Genomic DNA, 23541 nt, shown 5'->3' with positions numbered 1-23541 from the left:
CTGTATTAGTCATCTAGTTTGGGGATTAAATTGAATATATTCAGGTTTAATGATGACAAAAAGCTTAAACCAATTAGATCAGCCCTTTGGATCCAATCCAGGCAAGCTTGCATATACAGGGACTAAAGATGGTGAGCTGGACCCACGATAATCTGGTCCTTTTGAGTGCATATCGTGAAACCCAGACTCTCTTGATACGGTATTTTAATATTTAGTAGTTACAGAAAACAAATGATTCCAGATGATTAAGTTAATTATTCACAGAAATAGCATGGCTTTTTATTTTCACTTGCACTAAACCAAAGACATATTCGCCAAGCTCATTTCATTTTATTCTCCTGTAATTTAAATTTTAAAATGCCATTGAGTACTTACGCAGTTTTACATTCTCTGACTTGAAACAGTCAGAACGGTTTGGTTGGATAAGAGGAGCAAATGACACTGCCAATATGTTTTTAGTTTCCCATGTGTTTTGTCCTGTGCGTATTATCTGGGTAAGCTGCGAAAAAAGAGGACATTAGATAAATGAGGCAATATTCTCCATGGAATGTTAAATACATTACAATATACACTCTCCGCAGTAGTGATTTATAACTAGAAGACTAATCCTATTCTCATTCATAGAAACATAGAAACATAGAAATTAGGTGCAGGAGTAGGCCATTCGGCCCTTCGAGCCTGCACCGCCATTCAATATGATCATGGCTGATCATCCAACTCAGTATCCCGTACCTGCCTTCTCTCCATACCCCCTGATCCCCTTAGCCACAAGGGCCACATCTAACTCCCTCTTAAATATAGCCAATGAACTGGCCTCAACTACCCTCTGTGGCAGAGAGTTCCAGAGATTCACCACTCTCTGTGTGAAAAAAGTTATTCTCATCTCGGTTTTAAAGGATTTCCCCTTTATCCTTAAGCTGTGACCCCTTGTCCTGGACTTCCCTAACATCGGGAACAATCTTCCTGCATCTAGCCTGTCCAACCCCCTTAAGAATTTTGTAAGTTTCTATAAGATCCCCTCTCAATCTCCTAAATTCTAGAGAGTATAAACCAAGTCTATCCAGTCTTTCTTCATAAGACAGTCCTGACATCCCAGGAATCAGTCTGGTGAACCGTCTCTGCACTCCCTCTATGGCAATAATGTCCTTCCTCAGATTTGGAGACCAAAACTGTACGCAATACTCCAGGTGTGGTCTCACCAAGACCCTGTACAACTGCAGTAGAACCTCCCTGCTCCTATACTCAAATCCTTTTGCAATGAAAGCTAACATACCATTTGCATTCTTTACTGCATGCTGCACCTGCATGCCTACCTTCAATGACTGGTATACCATGACACCCAGGTCTCGCTGCATCTCCCCCTTTCCCAATCGGCCACCAGTTAGATAATAGTCTGTTTTCGCGTTTTTGCCACCAAAATGGATAACCTCACATTTATCCACATTATACTGCATCTGCCAAACATTTGCCCACTCACCCAGCCTATCCAAGTCACCTTGCAGTCTCCTAGCATCCTCCTCACAGCTAACACTGCCCCCCAGCTTAGTGTCATCCGCAAACTTGGAGATATTGCCTTCAATTCCCTCATCCAGATCATTAATATATATTGTAAATAGCTGGGGTCCCAGCACTGAGCCTTGCGGTACCCCACTAGTCACTGCCTGCCATTGTGAAAAGGACCCGTTTACTCCTACTCTTTGCTTCCTGTTTGCCAGCCAGTTCTCTATCCACATCAATACTGAACCCCCAATGCCTTGTGCTTTAAGTTTGTATACTAATCTCTTATGTGGGACCTTGTCGAAAGCCTTCTGGAAGTCCAGATACACCACATCCACTGGTTCTCCCCTATCCACGCTACTAGTTACATCCTCGAAAAATTCTATAAGATTCGTCAGACATGATTTACCTTTCGTAAATCCATGCTGACTTAGTCCAATGATTTCACCACTTTCCAAATGTGCTGCTATCCCATCTTTAATAACTGACTCTAGCAGTTTCCCCACTACCGATGTTAGACTAACTGGTCTGTAATTCCCCATTTTCTCTCTCCCTCCCTTCTTAAAAAGTGGGGTTACGTTTGCTACCCGCCAATCTTCAGGAACCACTCCAGAATCTAAAGAGTTTTGAAAGATTATTACTAATGCATCCACTATGTCTGGATGCACTCGGGGTGCTTAAGGAACACTTGTTCTTTCCAGATGCAAAGAACAAGTGTTTTGTCAACTACTGTTGTGTAGTGTTATCAGTGATCTCCAGCCTCTTTGTATCTCAGTTGGCCATAAATCTCACCATTAAACACTTTAAGCAAAGGAGATTTTTGAATCTGAAGCATACACAAGACAATGGGGTGTAAGGTGCCCAAGCAAAATATGTGCTGTTGTTCCTCCAATTTGTGCTGTGCTGTGCTGAGGAACAGCACCTCATATTTTGTTTGGGCAGCTTACACCCCAGAGGTATGAATATTGACTTATCTAACTTCAAGTAAACCTTGCTTTCCCTCTCCCTCCACCCCTCTCCCTTCCCAGTTCTCCGACCAGTTTGACTGTCCCCGATTACATTTTATCTCCGTTTGCTTTATTGTCACCTTCTCCAAGCTGGAAATGATATATTCTACATTTTCTTTGAACAGCATCTCTTTTAATGTCTTGTTTTCACACCTTACCTTACCCCTTCTTATCTCAGTGTCACCCTCTCCCCTGACTCTTAGTCTGAAGAAGGGTCTTGACACAAAACATCACCCATTCTTGCTATCCAGAGATTCTGCCTGAGTTACTCCAGCATTGTGTGTCCATCTTCGGTGTAAACCAGCATCTGCTGATCTTTCCGACACATGCTTTGCATATTTCTGACAATTTATGAAAGGCACTCTAGATACTCCAAGATACAAAGTACTTCTTCAACCAAGTAAATGGAGGAAATATTTCCAGGGTCTTCAGAAATTACCATTGTGTTATTTATGCTATTGGTCTTCAGAAATTACCATTGTGTTATTTATGCTATTACAGGTGCACAACCTTTTATCCGAAGATCCAAATAACGAAAACCTCCGAATAGCGGACATTTTTTCAGTCCTTGAAGAAAGGTCCTTGAAAACGTTCACCGAGGGCGGCCCGCAGAGGTGACAGCGGAACCTCCGGTCGGTCCTCGAAGAAAGGGGAACTAAATCCCCATTCATAAAAGAGAAGGTGAGGGTATATTGCGCGGGAGGGTTAATAATTGACAATATGCTGCTGTCTGCCCGCTGAGTTAAAAAGTTCCCACGGTAGACTCACGATACAGTGTATCGTGAGTCTTGCATGGGAACGTTTTAACTCAGCGGGCAGGGTGCAGCAGATTGTCGCTCCCTTCAGTTTCACCCCACCTACACCCCTCTGCTTCCCGGCCATGTGTGTGACCCCTTCCCTCCCCTCTCCAGCTCCCCGCCCATTGCACCGGCGTGGGGGCTTTGCACTGTCTTCATGTTGGCGATGCCAGCATACAATGCCAGTCACCGGAGACGTCAGGACCAACAGGACACCGACCCCCAGGCCCACTGCAAGCACGGAGATCCCAGAGACCCACAGCCAGCAGCAGCCCAGCCCCGTTCCAACTCCAGAGGAAAACTGCAAACTAGCGGGAGACATCAGGACCACCAGAAGCCGCTCCCCGACGGGCCGCTACGGCGACAAGTGGCAGTTCGCCCACAGCCCGAGCTGTGCCCCCTCATCGGGGCACTGACCCCCAGGCCCACTGCAAGCACGGAGATCCCAGATCAGCAACTCCAGCCCAGCCCCGCTCCAACTCGAGAGGAACACGCTCCCCGTAGGGGCAGAAGCTGATGGTGTGCAAGGTACGTCTTGTTCTTGGGGTGGCACAGCTCGGGCTGTGAGCGAACTGCCACTTGTCGCCGTAGCGGCCCTTCGGGGAGCGGATTCCTCTGGAGTTGTAGGGGTAGGGGGGTATTGTGCTGTTTGATCGCCCCCTGCTATCCCAGGGACAGGGAGACAGGACGTTCACCGAGGGCGGCCCGCAGAGGTGACAGCGGAACCTCCGGTCGGTCCTCGACGAAAGGGGAACTAAATCCCCATTCATAAAAGAGAAGGTGAGGGTACATTGCGCGGGAGAGTAGGAATCCCAAGACAAAGTTGAGTGAGCGTTCACCAAGGGTGGCCCGCAGAGGTGACAGCGGAACCTCCGGTCGGTCCTGGAGGAAAGGAGAACTAAATCCCCTTCATAAAAGAGAAGTGGAGGGTATATTGCCCGGGAGGGTATATCGCCTACCTGGAAGAAACCGGACATTTTTTCCAGGATGTCGTCTGCACACCAAAGCTCACGTTTGGCGCCAAACGCACGTCGCCTCTGCTGCACACGGATATAAGAGTGTGAAAATGTCGCCTTAGGCCGCCTAAGGGCATGTAGCCCCGCTAGGGTGACATGAGTGCGAGAGGTGATTCAATGCTGCGGTCACATTTACAAATTCAGGAATTCATTCAACACACTGCATTTCATACAGACATTTATTCTGCAAGAAAAAACTACATTGAAGACTCAAACCCGCGACCGAGGAACTGCCGGGATCAAGGCGCAAACTCGCGACCTTGCGGATATGAGCCGAGCACTCTACCACTGAACCAGCCATTAAAATCTACGCTAAAAAAATTCCATTCCGAAGGCCGACAAATTCCGAATTACGAAAAGTGTCTGGTCCCAAGGCTGTCGGATAAAAGGTTGTGCACCTGTATTTGAAAAGTATAATTACAAAGTCATTAAAAGAACCTTTGCCAGTTAAAAGTGGAATTTTATTTCTATTATCATATTATTTCAGTATCTGCCAAAAATTGCACATAGCCATTGGAAGAAAAAGAAATGTAATTGTTGATGCTATTACAGGGCTCGAAATTAACAGTTGCCCGGATGCCAATGACCACCCAATGTGCCGCCGGGCAACCTAAATGCCGAGTCATTTTGCCCGGCTTGGCACTGCAGATACTGGTTTATACTGTAGACACAAAAAACCGGAGTAACTCAGCAGGTCAGGCAGCATCTCTGGAGAAAAGGAACTTGACGTTTCGTGTCGGCGGCGAAGACGTAGTGTGGAGCAAAGATACGGGGTGTGGGGTGACGGATGGTCGGAGCGAATGACGGGCCTGCACAGCAGTGGCCAAAGATCCTATAGGCAGCGACAGCGGCAGCAATAGCTGCGCCTCCGCCAATAGCACCCAGGCCGCCGTGATAGCGGCCGGTGCTTGTCAATTCGCTAACACCGATACTGCTTTCAAAACAAACCCTCCCACAAGCCGAGGCCGGGAGGAGGAATGGGGAGGGGGAGGCCCCCTTCTGCCGTCTGAAGCAGCTGCACCGCTCAGCCCCGCACCTTCTGTTGGCTGGTGGAGGAGGGGAGGCAGTGGCGAGGAGATCCCAACTGTTTCCCCCTTTGGCGGTGAACAGGGACGGCCAAGGCAGTGGGGCGATTATACCGTCCCTGTCCGATGAGCGCTGACCTTTCTCCCCCCCCCCCCCCGCCATCTATCCATCCCACACGGATTCACAGTGCCCCACCCCCCGGCCCTACTGTGCTGGAAATGTCTTTAGAACGAAAATTGACTGTTTGATAATGGAATGCAATCAAATGTGTTTTAAATCCCAATGTTATTATTTGTTTCAATCCATAAAGATGGATTAATTAAATTGTGAACACGTGAAACATTAAAACCAGTGTTCGATTGTCACTGCTACCGTTGACACGTTATTACAGAATTAATTTTAACGGCAAATCAATGCCCTTAATATTGAGTATCAGTACTGTTATTTAATGAGCCACATTCATAACTATACTGAAGAAGGGTTTCGGCCCGAAACGTTGCCTATTTTCTTCGCCCCATAGATGCTGCTACACCCGGTGAGTTTCTCCAGCTTTTTTGTGTACCTTCACAACTGTACGTTGGATTTATCCAGGTTTTACTTCTACATTCGGTCATATACATCACAAATTTGGTCAGGAGATATTTCAGTTGAAATTTTAACGTTAATTCTGAAGTGGGAATGATGGAAACAGCGTTTATCAATAATTTAAAAAAAAATCTGGTGCATACAAACTGGGTATTTTCATTGCTGTTCACAACACATACATTTAATCTGAATGTCTGGTAATGTGGCGTTTTGACACCTTTAAACATATTACCAAAATAACATTTGCTGCAGTTATGTCCTTTGGCCACCTCTTGTCAGTTAGTGTAATGTTTAACCTGTCAGATGGGTATAGTCGGTTTTAACAGCTATTATCATGAAATGCCTTTAGAAATTTCCTTGCAACCTGTATATTTTGTTGTGGATAAATTATGTGGGAAGCGAGAGTTTTTCTGTACCAATAGCTATAACAACCCATGCTATGGCCATGTCATGATAATTTTCGGTCCTTCACAGAAAACATGCTTGCATCAATCTGTGGTATGCATAGTTAAGCATATATGTTACCATGGTCCAGGATTTATTGACACAGGTTGATCATACGCAGAATAATCCAACCACATTTTTGTTGGGAAGGGGAAAGAAACAATAGAAATTGCATTAATTGCAATGTGCAAAAAGAGTTGAGATACTGTACTGTAACTTTGCTGCATGTTATTGTGGTATATATCATGTCTTGATTGGTGAATACGTTCGTTTAGTTTGTGAGTTTATTTGAAGCAGAAATAATATGTGTATGCTTCAGGGAAAAAAAGTTAAGTGAGAGCCCTGTATTATCATGCAAATCTGTATTATTGATAACAACCAACCCCCCCCACCCACCACCACCAAGTACACAATGTATCATCTGTATCTGGTAAAATTAATAAGGGGTACAAGACCATGCCTTTGTATTTTATATTCTACTGAGTCGTTATTCTCATTGGCTGTGTTCGGTATGTCAGAGCTCACTATAAAATTCAAACATTTATGACCGCATTCAACTATAAATGCCAAGCAGATAATCTATATTGGCTTCCTATCAAGATCCCTACCATCATAAAAGCCCCCCTTCAACCAATTCCATTTCACTATGATGATTGTATGCATTTATTTTCAATGAAGCAGTGCATATCATAAAGCAGCATGACCTACATAACATATGTAGGAGGGAACTGCAGATGCTGGTTTACACCAAAGAACATCACCAGGTGGTGTCACCAACAGTGGCTGCCTCACCAACAGTCTGCCTGTCCTTTCTTCTTTTTGTTATTTTTAGCGCGTGTTAAAATGTATGTTTTAGTGTTCCTTGGTTTGTTTTCTGCGGGGGTTGGTGGGGAAAACTTTTTTTCAATCTCTTACCTCGACAGAGATACGATTTTTTCTATATCGTATATCTGTACCTACTGCGGCCTAACATCGTGGAGTTGACGGCCTTTCCTGGAGACCGACGGGCGCTCCAAGCCGCGGGAGTTTGCGGGACTTTAACATCGCGGAGCTTGCGATCCCTTTGCCGGGGATCGAAGCTCCAACCGCGGCGGGGCCTATAGACTTTAACATCATGTAGCCCGCAGTTTCTGGTGAGAAGAGGTCGACTCGGGAGCTCCATGCCGTGGAGAGAGTTTCAACCGCCCTGATGTGGGAGTTTCGATCACCCTGACTGGGGCTTCGATCGTCAGCAGCGGAGACTTCGATCGCCCTGACTGCGGATGGTTTGACTGCCCCGACCGTGGGAGAACAAGAGGAAGAAGATTGAACTTTATTGCCTTCCATCACAGAGAGGAATGTGTAATCCACTGTGATGGATGTTTATCTTAACTTTTATATGGTTGTTTGCCTTGTTGCTTTTCACTTAGTATGGCTGTATGGTAACTCAAATTTCACAGTATCTTAATTGGTACGTGACAATAAACTGACCTTGAGACCTTGATAAAAGACACAAAATGCTGGAGGTATTGGCTGATAAATGACAAAATACCAAACATGGCCATCTCCAGTAAAAGGAAATCTGACTACCACTCCTTGGCATTCAACTGTATTACCAAGTCATCAGCATCTGTGAGGTAATCACAACCAGAAATCCAACTGGACCAGCTATATAAATACTGTACCATATCCAATACTGTACCATATCCAAGACACAGAATAAATTATGATGGAATACCTCTACTTGGCTGGATATGTGAAACTCAAATAGTCAAGAAGCTTAACAGTATCCAAGATGAAGTAGCCCTTTAGAGTGGTATTCCAAACATTTATTCCCTTAGCCTCAGAACATTCCCTGCAGTTATTTGTCTAGATCAACAGCACCTCCCAAAACTGCAAGCACTATTCATCAATGGAGGTAAAAACAGCAGATGATCCAGTCTGCCACTGCTAACTGCAAAATCTTTTCTAAATCATACACCATCTTGACGTGGAAACATGCCATTTTCCTTTGTCACTGTGACTAAATTGTAGAACTGTCTATTCAACAGCATTGCCAGAATACATACAGCAGTCAAAAGTGATGTCTTCGATAATAATTAGAGACAATCAATAAATAATGGCTTTGCTATTGATTCCTAAACTTCACCAAAAATGAAAACAAATATCACCATATTGCCAAGACTGTGGAGCTGAGATTAAACCAATCTGAAAAATAGATTAGTACTGGATTATTCAGATTTGTATTTTAATATATATTTGAATATCTGTTGGTAAAGATTATCTGTGGTAGATATCCAAAATTAAATATTCAGTTAACATTAATATTATTAATATTCAGTTAATAAGTTGAGAATCAAAAGAAATTGAAAAATCAGAAAAATGTACCATTGCAAAGAAAATGATATCCACAAAATATAGCAATTCTAAAAAATATACAAGGCACGCAGCTTCAATCAGTAAATTATTAATATTAAAATATAATCTTTTAGTTTTTTTCCCTGATAGATAATAGCAAAGAGATACTATTTGCAATAGTCTGTCTCCAATTATTTACAATTATGTCCTTCAACTCGAGTATCAAAATATATATCTTCCATTGCCACCTTTTCCACTGGAAATTAGCATGGGATTGTTAACATTGGTGTAGATTAGACCGTTACAGAAGCAGTCTTCGTAGAAACATAGAAACATAGAAAATAGGTGCAGGAGTAGGCCATTCGGTCCTTCGAGCCTGCACCACCATTCAATATGATCATGGCTGATCATCCAACTCAGTATCCTGTACCTGCCTTCCCTCCATACCCCCTGATCCCTTTAGCCACAAGGGCCACATCTAACCCCCTCTTAAATATAGCCAATGAACTGGCCTCAACTACCTTCTGTGGCAGAGAGTTCCAGAGATTCACCACTCTCTGTGAAAAATGTTTTCCTCATCTCGGTCCTAAAAGATTTCCCCTTTATCCTTAAATTGTGAACCCTTGTCCTGGACTTCCCCAACATCGGGAACAATCTTCATACTACGAGACTGGATTAGGATTGAATTTAGTACCCATAGACAAAAAACAGACTGATTTATGGGAATCCTGAAGTATATTAAACAGGATTTAAAAGCCTGGTAGTACCTGATCTTCCATAGGCATAACAAGAACTCCACCGACTTTCAGAAATATTTTCATGTAATTCTCATGATCCTTTTGGACTCCAGCTCCGCAATAAACACGATCATATTGAAGATTATCTGACAAGACATCTATGCAATTCCCAACTACAAAGACTGGTTCACAGAACTCAAACCTGTAAAAAAAACAAACATTAAATAATTCTTGGCTTTCTAGATGAATCAATTGGTCAACAAGCTAACATCTATAACATAACATAATGCATAAACTTAAAGTAAATACAATTACTAAATTAAGAATAACTTTTATCACATAATGCAATTAAAATAACAGAAGAATGATGATTCTTGATTGTGATATAACTGGAATTTAAGCAAAACTGCTGCTGTCCATGGAATTCAATATGGTTGGATGAGAGTTAAGAAAATCAGGGTCGGGCACACAGACCACTGAAGCTTCGTCTGAGTGCTAGCGCCCCCCCCCCCCAAGACAACTGATATTGAAGGTGTAATATGACCAAGTTTTGGATGACATTATGACAAAAATTGCTGCCAACAGAAATCTCTCATTTGAAGGAGACAGGATTAGTATATTTAGAATATCCTAAGAAGTCGTTAGGAGGAGAGTGCTTTTTAATGAGACAAGAGATCCTTAAGAAGATACCAAATCTGAGATATGGACTGATGTGCCCTGCAAAACTGAGAGTCACCTACAAGCGGAAGGACCATCTCTTCACCGATTACAAGGAAGCACTGGAGTTCGCCCAGGGTATTGAGAATCTGACTGATGACTGAACATTATCCCCATGATGTCATCATCTTGCAGAGAACAAATGGAGCTTTAAATTGTTATACTTAAGGACTAATGATAGTTGATAATGATGATAGTTGAGCACGTTATCTTGCCATTGATTAAACAACCCTTATTATTTAGTACTAATTGCTACTAATTATTATTAACTATTATTAACACGATATTATAAGAAATAGTTAGAAATAAGAAGTGTAAATAAGGTTTGATTTAGGTATTTTATTAATAAAATTTGTTTTTTTTTAAATATTTGACAAATATTTTTATTTTATTTTAGTAGAATAATAATATTTTACTAGCGATTTTACTTCCTCCAGTACACCCCCCCCACCCCCCTCGGTCCTGTCACGCTGGCCGAAGCCAAAGCTCCCCCCGCTGCTTTTCGGCGTCCTTGCTGGCTTGCACTGTCCGAAAATCCCGCGCATCAACGGCCTGTCGGCCCGCAGGCGCATTGAGGGCGTACACAACGTATCGACGGGCGTACGCAGTATCTCAACGTCGTACACCTAGTTGCGCGATGACGTCAGGCCTCCCCCTCTCCTTGCAACCGCGCATTGCGGGAACAGACCCAATGGGTCTGCACTTGATCTAGTTAAATCGAAAATTCATCTATCCTGTGTTCGGGCGGAATGTCGGGTTTAGTGTGTTGAACCATTTGCTCTTTTATAGACCATCCTACCCATAAGATGCAAGATGTTAATATGAAAATTGGGGGTGAAGGAATTACATTTTGTAGTTGGAACGTCAAGGGTATTAATGAACCAATCAAGAGAGGTAAAGTATTAACACATTTAAAATCACTCAAAGCTGATATAATGTTTCTAGAGGGGTTGCAATTTTAATCCGTAAGGGTATACCTTTTAAACATATATCAACCATTGCGGATATCAAAGGTAGATATATTATACTGGTGGGTGAATTATATTTTTTTAAAGTGATCCTTCTTAACGTTTATGGACCAAATTTTGACAACCCATTGTTCTTCAAGAAAACACTTAATACTATTCCGGAACTTACACAACATAATTTGATAATTGGTGGAGACTTAAATTCTACATTAGATTCTTATCTAGATAGAACATCAAGACAAAGGAAAATAAAATCCAAGGCAAGTAAATTACTAAATTCATACATTAACACTACCAATATCAAAAATGTCTGGACAATCAAAAATCCATCTGAACGAGAATATTAATTTTACTCACCGGTACATAAAACTTATTCAAGAATAGACTACTTTTTAGTAGACTCTAAACTTATCCAATTTACTTATAATTCGAAATATCATAATATTATAATTTCGGATCATGCACCTTTAACATTCATGATTAAACTAAAAGGAATGACCAAGAAGCAGACACAATGGAGACATAACCCTCAAATTTTAAATGATAAAGCATGCTACGAATATCTTATTACACAGATTAATATATTTTTCGAGTCGAATGACCGCCCTGAAACATCTGTCTCCCTTTTCTGGGAAACATTTAAAGCATTTGTATGAGGAGCGTTAATCTCCTCACAAGCCTTTCATAATAAAAAGAATCATGCTAAACAACATGTATTGGAAATGGAAATAAGGCAATTAGATATAGAGAATGCGGCTGCCCCCTCTATGATAAAACATAATAAAATCGCTGCACTTAAATATGTTAAATCAAATATATTCAGATCAAATCATAAAACTTTATCAACACACTAAACAACTACAATTTGAATTTAGTGATAAACCACAAAAACTATTAGCTCGTCAACTTCATAAATTGCATGGGGAAAAAACAATTCATAAAATTAGATCAGATACGGGAGAAACACTAACATTGCCCAAGGATATCAATGACAGATTTTTACAATATTATCAAACACTTTAGGCAACCAAAACGAGAGTGTCCTGCAAGAATGGAAACATTTCTACAGAAATGTAATCTTACAGGTTTAGATCTGAAAGAGAGGGAATTATTAGGTGCTGAAATATCAGTAAAAGATATTGAAGAGTCCATTAGAACGGAAAGGCCGCTGGCCCTGATGGCTTAAACTCTGAATTTTATTTAAAAAATTATGATCTGATTTCTCCACGTCTACAGACATTATATAATTATGCTTTTACTCAACAGAAACTGCCAGAAACTTTAAACGAATCAACAATAACACTTATACCTAAAATGGATAAGGACCTTGAGGATCCATATAGAGCGCTCTTTTAAACAAAGGCCACTAGCCCCTGTTTAGGATTCATAAATTAACTCTTTTTCTCCGCGTTATTTTTGATGATGTGGAATATATATTCAAATAGAATAGCTAGATTATTTTCGGTGATTTGTTCATGTGGAATGGCCCTATCTATTTTCGGTGATGGAAAATTTTCAATTGGTTGAGAAGTGTTGTATATGGGTTAAACTCTTATATACTAACCCAACAGCTAGAATATTGACAAATCAAAATGTTATCACCCAAATTTAATTTATCTAGAGGTTGTAGACAAGGATGCCCATTGTCTCCATTGTTATTAGCCCTAGCTATTGAACCACTTGCAGAAAGTGTTAGAGCCCATCCAGAAATCTATGGGTATAATACTAAAGATACAATTAATAACATTTCTTTATACACAGATGATGAATTATTATACATTACAAACCCAGAAACTAGCATTCCAAACTTGCTAAATCTTATAACTTAATTTGACTCATTTTTGGGATATATAATTAATTGGAACAAAAGTGAATTATGTCAATAACGGAACTTAACAATCTCCTTTTAAAATAGTCTACGAAAAATTTAAATATCGAGGAATTGATGTGACTAAGAAGTACACTATTTCATTTAAATTAAAATTTCCCTCTTTACTTAATAAACTGCATAAGAATATTCAGTATTGAAAAACTTCCCATCTCAATGCTCGGTAGAATTAATGCCATAAAAATGATTTTCCTACCACAATTACTGTACCTCTTTCAATCAATTCCGATACATCTCCCCAAAATTATTTTTTTACAGTTGATTCTATTGTTACAAGTCTTATTTGGGATTATAAGATCCATAGAATAAGTAAAAAACATTTATGTACATCCAAGATGGAGGATTAGTCTTATCAAATGGTTTATTTTATTTTTGGGCAGCTAATCAGGATACATACAGTAAACGCTCATTATAACAGACCATGGGTGGAGGAATGGTGTCCATTACTGCCGATTGTCCACTATAACTGAATAAGGTACTATCATTGTGTAAGTATTTTCAATGGAGTTACCATCTCCCAGAGAAGGAAATGGCCTTGAACTGAGCCTGAAGCCTAACACATCCACACTGCCTATTCTCTATAAAATAGTTTGTATCAGACACTGGAACGGGGTGGGTAACTCTGTGAGTTACAAAGGATCCCCAGAGATGGAAATCATTTCCTCCTGACACTGCCTGGTCCCGGATTGCTTGAGTCGGGATCAGCTGTTTTCTGAGCGATGTGGGGTGGCTTCGAGAAGAGCCATCGGGTTCAGGTCTTTATAAGATGCGCTGTTTAATTAATTTTTAGCCGCTGCCTTTTTGGGTTTTACAAATTGCAGATTGGTCTGGGTTTTTAACCAACTTCTTGAACTGTCTTCACATTTGGACTGTGACTGGGGAGGAGCAGGACCCGAGAATGGTGTGGGCAGCTGGGACTGCAAGCAGCAGGGGAGGGGATGAGAGCCAGGGATGATGTGGGCCGCTGGGGCTGTAATTGGCATGGGGGGTGGTGCGAACTGGGGATGACATGGGCAGCTGGGTTGTAGGCAGCTGGGGAGGTGGAGTGATCCAAAGGTGTCGGTAGGTACATCTGCTGTAACCAAAATCAGTTGCAAAGAGGTCTGTTAAAATGAGGATTCACTATACTTATAATTCCTGTAGATTTAATTTATGTGGGACACAAAGGGAATCAAGAAATGTGAGAAGAAAACCTCCCCACATTAGATTCTCTTAATCCTTTGTAACATCAGTTTCTTTTATGTTCATTTCCTGGATAAAAAGTACTGACATTAAATTTTTCTCCAATGTTAGAATGTTTGAGATTACCCTTCATCATATATTTCTTTCACTAACCATTTGCTGGAAACTCTCTAAAACAGAATCACTGATTTACTAGGGGTTACATTTTAGACCTCGCATCCATACTATCAGTAAACCATCTATTTCCATCTATGCAACATCGCTCACTCCTACATTCCATTTCCAATTGAATTGTAACTAAAATCTTCATTCATGCATTAGTTACTTCTAGGTTTGGCTATTGTTGCTCACCACTCATTGGCCAACTTATTCAACTTTATTAATTGGAGGTCATCTAAAATTCCACTATCCCTACTCACTCTAAATATTGTTTACCCATCACCCCTGTACTTCTTCACTTTCGCAGGATATTGAATAAGCAAGTACAACTCAGGCCAACATAGAGATCTTCAAGGCTTTTTGGTGCTGCCATCTAATGTTGCTTTGATGTAAATGATAGTCACTATTAGAAGGTTTTTTTTTAATCATTTAGCATTTATCTGGATATGATAGCTCAGGCGAAATCCAAACCAGTACCAGTAAACAGATGGTACAAACTTGAATGGCCTACAACTTCCACCACATAATTAATATCCGAGTGTAAACTAATGAAGCAGTAAATGGATGGCTGTATTGGACTTCTTGGAAGGAATATACTGTAGTAACCATTTAGCTTAACTAGGTATGTTATAGCTATAACCAGTTACCTTTAAATTTTATCTGCCTGTAATTATGTGGGTGGGATTTACACGTAGTCTGAGACGTGCTTGCGACTAGGATTCTCGCGCAGACTCCCTAGTAGTTAGTTTAGTTTGAAGAAGCAAAGGGGAGAGGTCACAGCTTTAGACCATGCACGAGTAAGATTAAAATGTACTTATACAAGAAGTTTGGTGGAATATCTTACTGTTTTTACTACTACAATAAAGAAACTATTAATCAAGATACTATGTTTGGAAGATTTATCTTTCGATGGCTTTGAATATCTCGTGGAGAACTCGTGGGCGCCTATAGATTGTCTTCTGATCCCCTGTCTTCAATTAGTGACTAAAGAACTAAATCCTTGAAACAATATAAAAATCTGTCATTACATTAGAGTCAAAAGCTACCTTACGACTAGGAGGTGGAAGATTGGTCCCATAGAATAGGGGCAGAAGATTGGGCTGGATCTCTGTGAGAGGTTACTGCCAGAAGAACTGGTTCCGTTGAAGTGGAAGTGAAGATTGGTTCCATAGAAGAGGAACTGAAGGGGCTAGATCTCGGCCAGAAATTATAGCTTGACCTGGTCAGAGCCTGCCTGCCCGTAGGTTAATCGACACAGCCACGCGACTTATCTGAGGATTGAAAACTTCACTAATCGAAAGCGCGAGTAGAACAGCTATTGTATTATGCTGTAAATTTGAATGCTGGAACACTTTAATTAGAACAGCTTCTTAACGAGATGCTGTGGAAGGTTCGGCTGATTCGTCGCATTTAAAGTGAAATTACAGGCTCTGATAAAGAGTCCACAGATATATTAGAAGTTCAAGTCTGCTTAGTTTTGGAAAGCAGCCAAGAAGCCAGTAATACTGGATTACCAGGTGCTCGGCCTTGGTATGTTTTGAAGTTGAGATAAGACACATTCTTTCTGAACTGGTCACTTCTATACTTTGAAAATAATTGGATATTTTCTGAAAGTCCAGTTTTGTTTAGGATTATTTCAGGTGTTTATGGAACACTGCACCAGAACTAACAAGAAGTAATGCCATAACTATGGAATGTTCATCAGTAAAGACAACAGCAGACTGAAGAAGTCCTGTTTCTTTTATTAGCAGATTTGGCAGTCTGCCAAGACCTGCTTAATTAATGGAGCAAGAAGAAGCAGGTAAGTCAGGCGAAGGAACACCACCAGAGGGAGCCATGGAATCTTCAACAAGTAAGCCAGGTGAAGAAGTGCCGGAACAGAGACGATCTAGCAATGAACAACGAAGCCCACCGAAAAGGCCAGAGTTGCATTTCTGGAGAAATGCCAGAAGGAGAGAAACAAGCTATGGAAGCTGGTTATCGACATAATAGAGATCCAGGATTAACTCATGCACCTTGATGAGAATGCTGAAAAAGTAAAATTTAATCATGGGTGACTAGTCAACCTTCACCTTGAGTTTGCACAAAACCACAACTTATTATTGAGCCTATCACTGCCCGAGGAGGTAAGCAAAGAGCCAAATCAGTGGTTTCAAGAAACGATGGAATATCTTAAATGCTTTGTTGGCAATGTAGAGAAATGGATAGCTGAAGTTGAACAAAGGACGTTGTGTGCTATAGCAGGAGATGCTATGCAACAAGGTGTCGAAATTGGACAAGAAATAATGCCACAATATAGTATATCAAACATTTCAACATGAAGATCAAGACATGTCTGGTTCAGAAGCCAGTTTAATTTCAAGAGCCTCTGCTCATATGGAAGCTGAAGCAACTGCGGCTGCTCTTTCGCTACGAGTTGCTGCCTTGACGAGAAAGCATGAGATTGAAGCACAGGAAGCACAGTTGGAAAAGACGAGGAAAGAGGCCTAGGCACGTGTGGATCAGACTAAGAGAAAGGCCGAGGTACGTGTGGAACAGACGAAGAGAGTGGTTGAGCAACAAACAAGGCTGTTAAAGACTGAGAAGGAATAGTTGGAACTGGATATGAAACTGGAAGAAGCCAGGACAAAGATAGATACTGGAGGGCCAAGGTTCAAGAAGTGGTTCCAAAATAACTGATGGGATGAGCTCTTATTTAAGAAAAAGAACTGCTCAAAGGGAAACAGCAGCTGAATTAAATCTACAGCTACCAGAGGAAGACTGGTCTCGCCATTCAAATCTAGCACTAAGTAAGTGGATGGTCGAAAAAGCTCCATCTCAACCACAGGTGGTTAAACCAATGCGAATAATCTTTGGACCATCCGTTAAGGCTCGTGAGACCTACGCAACTCAGCACTCTTTTCAGAGGCCTAATACACAGGCTCGAGCAAGCCAAGAATGGCCAATGCCTGTTTGATACATTGAGGCCTAGCTTGGGAAGAACAACTAGCCAAGGGACTTGTGACAAAACTTATCCACACCAGCACTGTTCTCAGAGGCCTGTTTACCGTTCCTCTGAGTCCAAGGAGGGATTTAGAGAAGAAGTCTGTGATTTGATGTGGAATCAAATGGAAATTAGCGAGTATCTAGCTTGACATAATATCTCTTCCACTTTACCTCCAACGGAAATTCCTAAGTTTGACGGTGATTCTTTGCAGTATGAAACTTTCTCAGACCAGTTCGAGGGTGGAGTGAAAATGAAAACTACTAATGAAAAAGATCACTTACGAATTCTGGAACATTACAAAAGCAAATATCCAATGGAGCTTGTTTGGAACTTATCCAATGGAACTTATCCAATGAACCTTAAACATGAACATCCAATGGAGCTTGTTTGGAAGTTGTCTGCCAGTGAGGGCTATCGAAAGGCAACAAAATTGCTTAGAGAACAGTTTGGTAACGGGCACCAGATTGCCAATGCATACATGAAGAAGGCCTATGCTTGGACAGCTATCAAGCCAGAAGACGCAAAAGCATTGCGGGAGTTTGCGATATTTATTTGATTTTGTTGTAGCTCGATGAAACATCTCAACCACATGCAAGAAATTAATGTTGTTAGCAATAATAAAACTATCATTCTAAAACTGCACAATAGACAGAGAAAAGTGGAGGGATAAAACAGGTCTAATAGAGGAAAATGAGAATCGAGAGGCCATGCATCCTGATCTCGCGAATTTCATGGAAAAGGAAGTGGGTGATTCTTCAGTAAGTGTCTACTTTGGTGTCCTACTTTGATGGTGTATATAAGGAAAATCTGTAATTCTATCCCATTTCTTCTTTTTCTATATTGTTAATAAACATAATCCTCATAAATAATGATTAAATCCTAAATGAATAAAGTGATTTTTAAATTTTTTTCCCCGATGTTCGATGCGCCCCCCACCCCTCCCGGAAACCACATGCCCGATGGTAATTTGTGAAATTTCAAGTCGGCATATTTATTTAATGGGGGATCTATCTGAAACGAAAATACTTTTAAACGGCAGGCAATAATAATTAAAATATTTATCACCTTTTAAAAATATTCCTGTATTCTTGATAAAATTTAAAATCTTACCTTTTTTTCAAAAATTCCTTGTCTCGATGATGGGAATAATTTTCCGTCACGTACCTTTGTTGAGCCGTCCCACATGGCCATAAATAGAATATGCGCGAACTTCCAACCTCAATAGACTGCAGACTTTGATAGTTACCTCCTTCCTGAATTTTCCCTGATTTGCGGCACAAGAAGCGTGTGAAAACTCTGCTTTTTGTTGCATAGCGAGGTAAGTACCGAACGGTGTTGAAGTCGTAGAAAGAAAAATAATTCTTTCTTTTTTGATGTGAACTTGGAGATGTGTTCCTGCCATGTGCCATTCGTCCAAACGATACGGCCAGGCATGGCCTTCCGGCGAGGCCATGCTGGGCTAAAGGCTTGGGCCACCATTTCCATCACGCCGCCTCCGTCACTTAACCCCCGAACTCCATCTAGCTCGATCTCCAGCTTATCTTTTCTTCCCTAGCCCTAACCCTAACGCTAGCCCTAACGCTAACCCAAGCGCTAATGCTAGCCCCAACGCTAGCCCCAGCCCCCAGCCCCAGATCTAGATCCACATCCCCTGATCCCAGCCCTCAACCCCAGCTCCCCACCCCAAGACCCCCAGCCCCAGGGGGGATCCCCAGCTCCCAGACCCCCAGCTCCAAATCTCCAGACCCCCAGCCCCAGATCCACTTCCCCAGCTCCCAGATCCCCAGCTACAGATCTCCAGACCGCCAGCCACAGGGGGATCCCCAGCCCCAGATCCACTTCCCCAGCTCCCAGATCCCCAGCTACAGATCTCCAGGCCCCCAGCCACAGGGGGATCCAGACCGCCAGCCACAGGGGGATTCCCAGCCCCAGATCCACTTCCCCAGCTCCCAGATCCCCAGCCCCCAGATCCCCAGGTCCCCATATCCCTAGCCCACAGCTTTGGGGCCAGCGAGGGAAGACAAGATATGGTATAATTATTATAGTGTCATAACTTGGATACCACCACCTGAGAAAGTGACCAGCAGACATCACCGGGTTGCTGTAGATTTCTGGAATGGAATTCTTGTACATCTTGACAATATTGGTTAAACATTGGCACATTAATACTAAGCTGTACACTGTTAAACTTTAAAAAAATGTGATTTAAGAATTGTTATTCACGCATTGTATTTGCTTTGAGAACTGTTCAAAATTGTTATACAGTGTATTGAAAATTCACCTGAGTATACAAGATTCTATCCACAGAAACTGCCTGTATTTTCACAGGAAAACAATGAATGAAATACCAGTATTAAGGAAACACTAATCCCTGTTCATTATGTTGCTTCCTGTTCTCAACATTTAGCAACTGTTGGAGCCTTAAGATAGTTTTAGTCATCTCCGTTACGCGGCCTATAACAATCAGTGTGACGTAGATGATTTGTTTGGTCATCTACCTCACACCGCGTCATATCCGACACACGAGCATTTTATGCTCATAAAGTGTAAAATACAACAATGACCATAATTATCAATTGTAATTGATAAATGAACAGTATGCTTCAGCTTATTCATCTGAAGTTAATATAGTTTTAGAGGAAGTTGGTGAAAAGCTATGACGGTTACCATTCTTGCTGAAAATCACTACTTTTTTCGATAGTAAACTGTCACGAAGGTTTGAAATCAATGCGTTGGATTTTTTTTGGTGGATTATTTGAGGAAGATACTCCATAATTCGCAAGTGCGATAAAATTTTGATTTTATATTCTTAAATCAGTTTTATTTTAGTGTTATTCATCATAAAAATGCGACGGATATGACTGAATGCATTGGGCAACCTGGAAAAAGAGGAACAAATAAGTTAAATTCCCTAAAAGATTGCGCCAAACATATTTTCCCCATAGCAGAGATGTTCATCTATTTGAAACAACATTCAAAATTGCAAAATTTTAAGTTTTATTTTCGGGTTTCCAGAAAATTCAAAGTAGACACTTACTGAAGAATCACCCAAGTACGGTTAATGTCAAATTTACGCTATGGGAGTATTCAAAATCTCAAACCAATTGCAACTGTCAAAGGTTCTACCTATACTAAAACAAAGGAAGATCAGGACCTAAGGGAAGTAGTTTTGCTACCGCTGTAATACCTGCAGAAGCAAAAGGAGAAAAGGAAGGAGATACATCTACTGCTAAGCCAAGATGGTTCTGCTTGTCATGTAATGAAGTTGGTCACACCATAACGCGATGTCGGAAATTCAAGAAGGAGGAATATATAGAAAAGATGGATTTCTTAAAGGAGAAGGAAATCTGTTATGGATGTCTGAAAAAAAAGGGACACATGGTTAAAGACTGTAACTTGTGATAAGTGCAAGCAAGATCATCCTGAAGCACTTCACACTGAACAGAAGAAGCTGGAGGAAATAGAACAGAAGGGGAAGCCAGCTACTAGTGATGCTGTCACCTCACCTCAGATAACTGTCCATATTGGGGCCGGTGTAGAAACCTGTATCTTCTCTATCTTATCAGTACAGTTAAGGAATAGCAAGGGGAATACAGTGTTGCTTTTTTGGATCATGGAAGTTTGGCTACCTTTTGCACAGAAAGCTTGATGAGAAGGCTGGACATTAGAGGAGAAGAGGTTAAGATTTTATTGCTTACCATAAATGATGAGAAGGAGTGCGTTAATCATCACATTACAAATATGGAAATATCTAGTCTGGATGAAGACAATTTTATACCAATATCTAAGGTGTTTACACATGAGACCATGCCTGTTGGTCATAAAAAAATACCCATACATGAGGACTTGAGACAATGGCCTTACTTGAAGGATGTCAAGATACCCAAAATAAATTCTGGTATCGACCTACTTATCGGAACGAATGCTTTGAAGCCATTAGAACCTATACAGACTGTGAGGAGCCAAGGGGATGGACCATTTGCTGTGAAAACCCTATTAGGATGGGTTATCTATGGCTACTTGAGAAGGAACAATGAAAGCAGGATCCAGAAGAACTACACGGCTGTTAATCAAATATCTATTGGTAAATTAGAAAAGCTATTAATCAAGCAATACAATCATGACTTTAATGAAAGTACCAGTAAGGAATCTGAAGAAATGTCCAGGGAAGAGTTAAAGTTCTTGGATATTATGAACTACTCAGTAAAGATGATAGACAGACACTATTGTCTGGACTTATCTTTCAAACAAGAAAGTGTTACTCTGCCGAATAATCGTCGTATGGCAGAGCAACGCACCCAGAATCTGAAACGCAGGTTTGGCAAGAATACGAAATTTCATGAGGAATATACGTCTTTCCTAAAGGATATGATTGACAATGATTATGCCGAAATGGTACCTACAGAGCAGCTGAATCAGAGTGACAGAGAGCTTTGGTATATTCCACATCATGGGGTGTATCACTCGAAGAAAGGGACCTCGAGGATGGTCTTTGACTGTGCTGCAGTCTTCAATGGAACATCAATTAACTGTCAACCTTTGCCAGGTCTAGACCTTACCAACTCACTAATTGGGGTTCTTATTAAATTCAGACAAGAACTGATTGCTTTGATGGCTGATATTAAAGCGATGTTTCATCAAGTCAAAGTATCAGAAAAACACATTGACTACTCGCGATTCCTATGGTGGCCTAATGGTGATGCACAAGATCTCGTTGAATACCGGATGAAGGATCTTTGGAGCAGTGTCATCATCAAGTTGTGCGAACTTTGCATTAAAGAAGACTGCAGAGAACAATAAAGCTCAATTTCCAGAAGAAGTGATAAACACTGTGAAGAATAATTTCTATGTGGATGATTGCTTAAAATCCATGTCCACGGAGCAGGAAGCAATTCAAATGGTAAAACATCTGAACTCCCTCTGCAATAAGGGAGGATTCACGCTTTCCAAGTGGATCAGCAACAGCCGTGTTGTATTGGAAAGCATTCCACCAGATGATAGAGCCAAGGAGACCAGGGAGTTGGACAAAGACAATCTGCCAATGGAAAGAGCATTGGGACTGCACTGGTGCGTTGAAACAGACGTGTTCATGTTCAGAATCTCGATTCAAGAGCGACCATGTACTGGTAGGGATATCCTATCCGTGATTGGTTCCGTTTACGACCCTTTGGGATTTCTTGCACCAGTTACACTGCCAGACAAGTTGATTTTGCAGGATCTTTGCAAGGAAAAACTTGGATGGGATGCGAGTATAATGCAAACTTCCTCTCACCGATAGACAGAATGGTTAGCAGATCTCACAAGATCTCGGAATTCAAAGTGGGCTGGTGCATGAAGCCTACAAGCTTTGGTAAGATCAGAAGTGCACAGCTGCATCATTTCTCAGATGCCAGTGAAAGTGGCTACGGTACTGTTTCATATCTAAGACTGGAAAATGATGACAAAAAAGTATATGTTGCATTCTTAATGGAAAAGGCCAGAATGGCACCATTGAAACAAATGACAATTCCCAGAATGGAACTTACTGCCACTGTCTGAGCTGTTAAAGTTGACATAATGCTGCAAAAAGAACTACAGCTTCAATTGGACAAATCTATCTTCTGGACTGATAATACTACGGTGCTTCTATGCTTCAACAATGAGAACAATTTTTTTTTTTACATTTGTAGCAAACAGAATCTCTTTTGTATTGGGAGCTACTAACGTTTCACAATGGAAATATGTTAACACAAAGGAAAATCCTGCGGATGAAGCTTCTAGAGGACTAACAACAGACGCTTCTTAAGCATCAAGAGATGGATCAATGGACCGGAATTTCTCTGTAAGCCAGACAGAGAATGGCCAAAGCTTGTGCTGCAATTTGAAATCTCTGTGAATGATCCAGAAATTAAATAACATCACTGTTAACGTCATTGCTAAAAATCTTATTATTGTCCTTCTAGAGAATAATAGGAATTTTAACAATAATGTTCACTTTTCAACATTATTGTTGCGACATATCCATGAATTGATCGGACATGGAGGAAGAAGTTTCATGCTTCAAAACTTTGGAGTATATACTGGGTATCATGCCTGACGTTAAGCGTTTGGTACGCACAGTACGACTTCAGACTAAGAACAATGTTTTAATAAGACCATTAACCAAGTTATGCTTGTTTCTAGAAGGTGAGGTGAAGATTGAAGAATCGCTAAAGA

The 23541-nt window shown here is 41.1% G+C and overlaps 1 protein-coding gene across 2 annotated transcripts in view; it reads right to left on the bottom strand.

The window, feature by feature from the left end:
* Window positions 1-23541, bottom strand: part of pcmtd1 (protein-L-isoaspartate (D-aspartate) O-methyltransferase domain containing 1) — an 89860-nt gene that overhangs the window by 7162 nt on the left and 59157 nt on the right. For both annotated transcript variants that reach the window (XM_055634088.1, XM_055634089.1), the window contains 2 exons: window positions 9477-9648; window positions 376-499 (listed from right to left, as the gene is read on the bottom strand). In XM_055634088.1, coding sequence (XP_055490063.1) covers window positions 376-499; window positions 9477-9648 — 296 coding nt within the window. The remainder of the gene's footprint in view (window positions 1-375; window positions 500-9476; window positions 9649-23541) is intronic.

This window comes from Leucoraja erinacea, chromosome 4 (assembly GCF_028641065.1).
Source record: "Leucoraja erinacea ecotype New England chromosome 4, Leri_hhj_1, whole genome shotgun sequence".
NCBI lineage: Eukaryota > Metazoa > Chordata > Chondrichthyes > Rajiformes > Rajidae > Leucoraja > Leucoraja erinaceus.
Note: the sequence above shows the minus strand (reverse complement) of the source record. Positions and strands in the feature narration are given on the sequence as shown.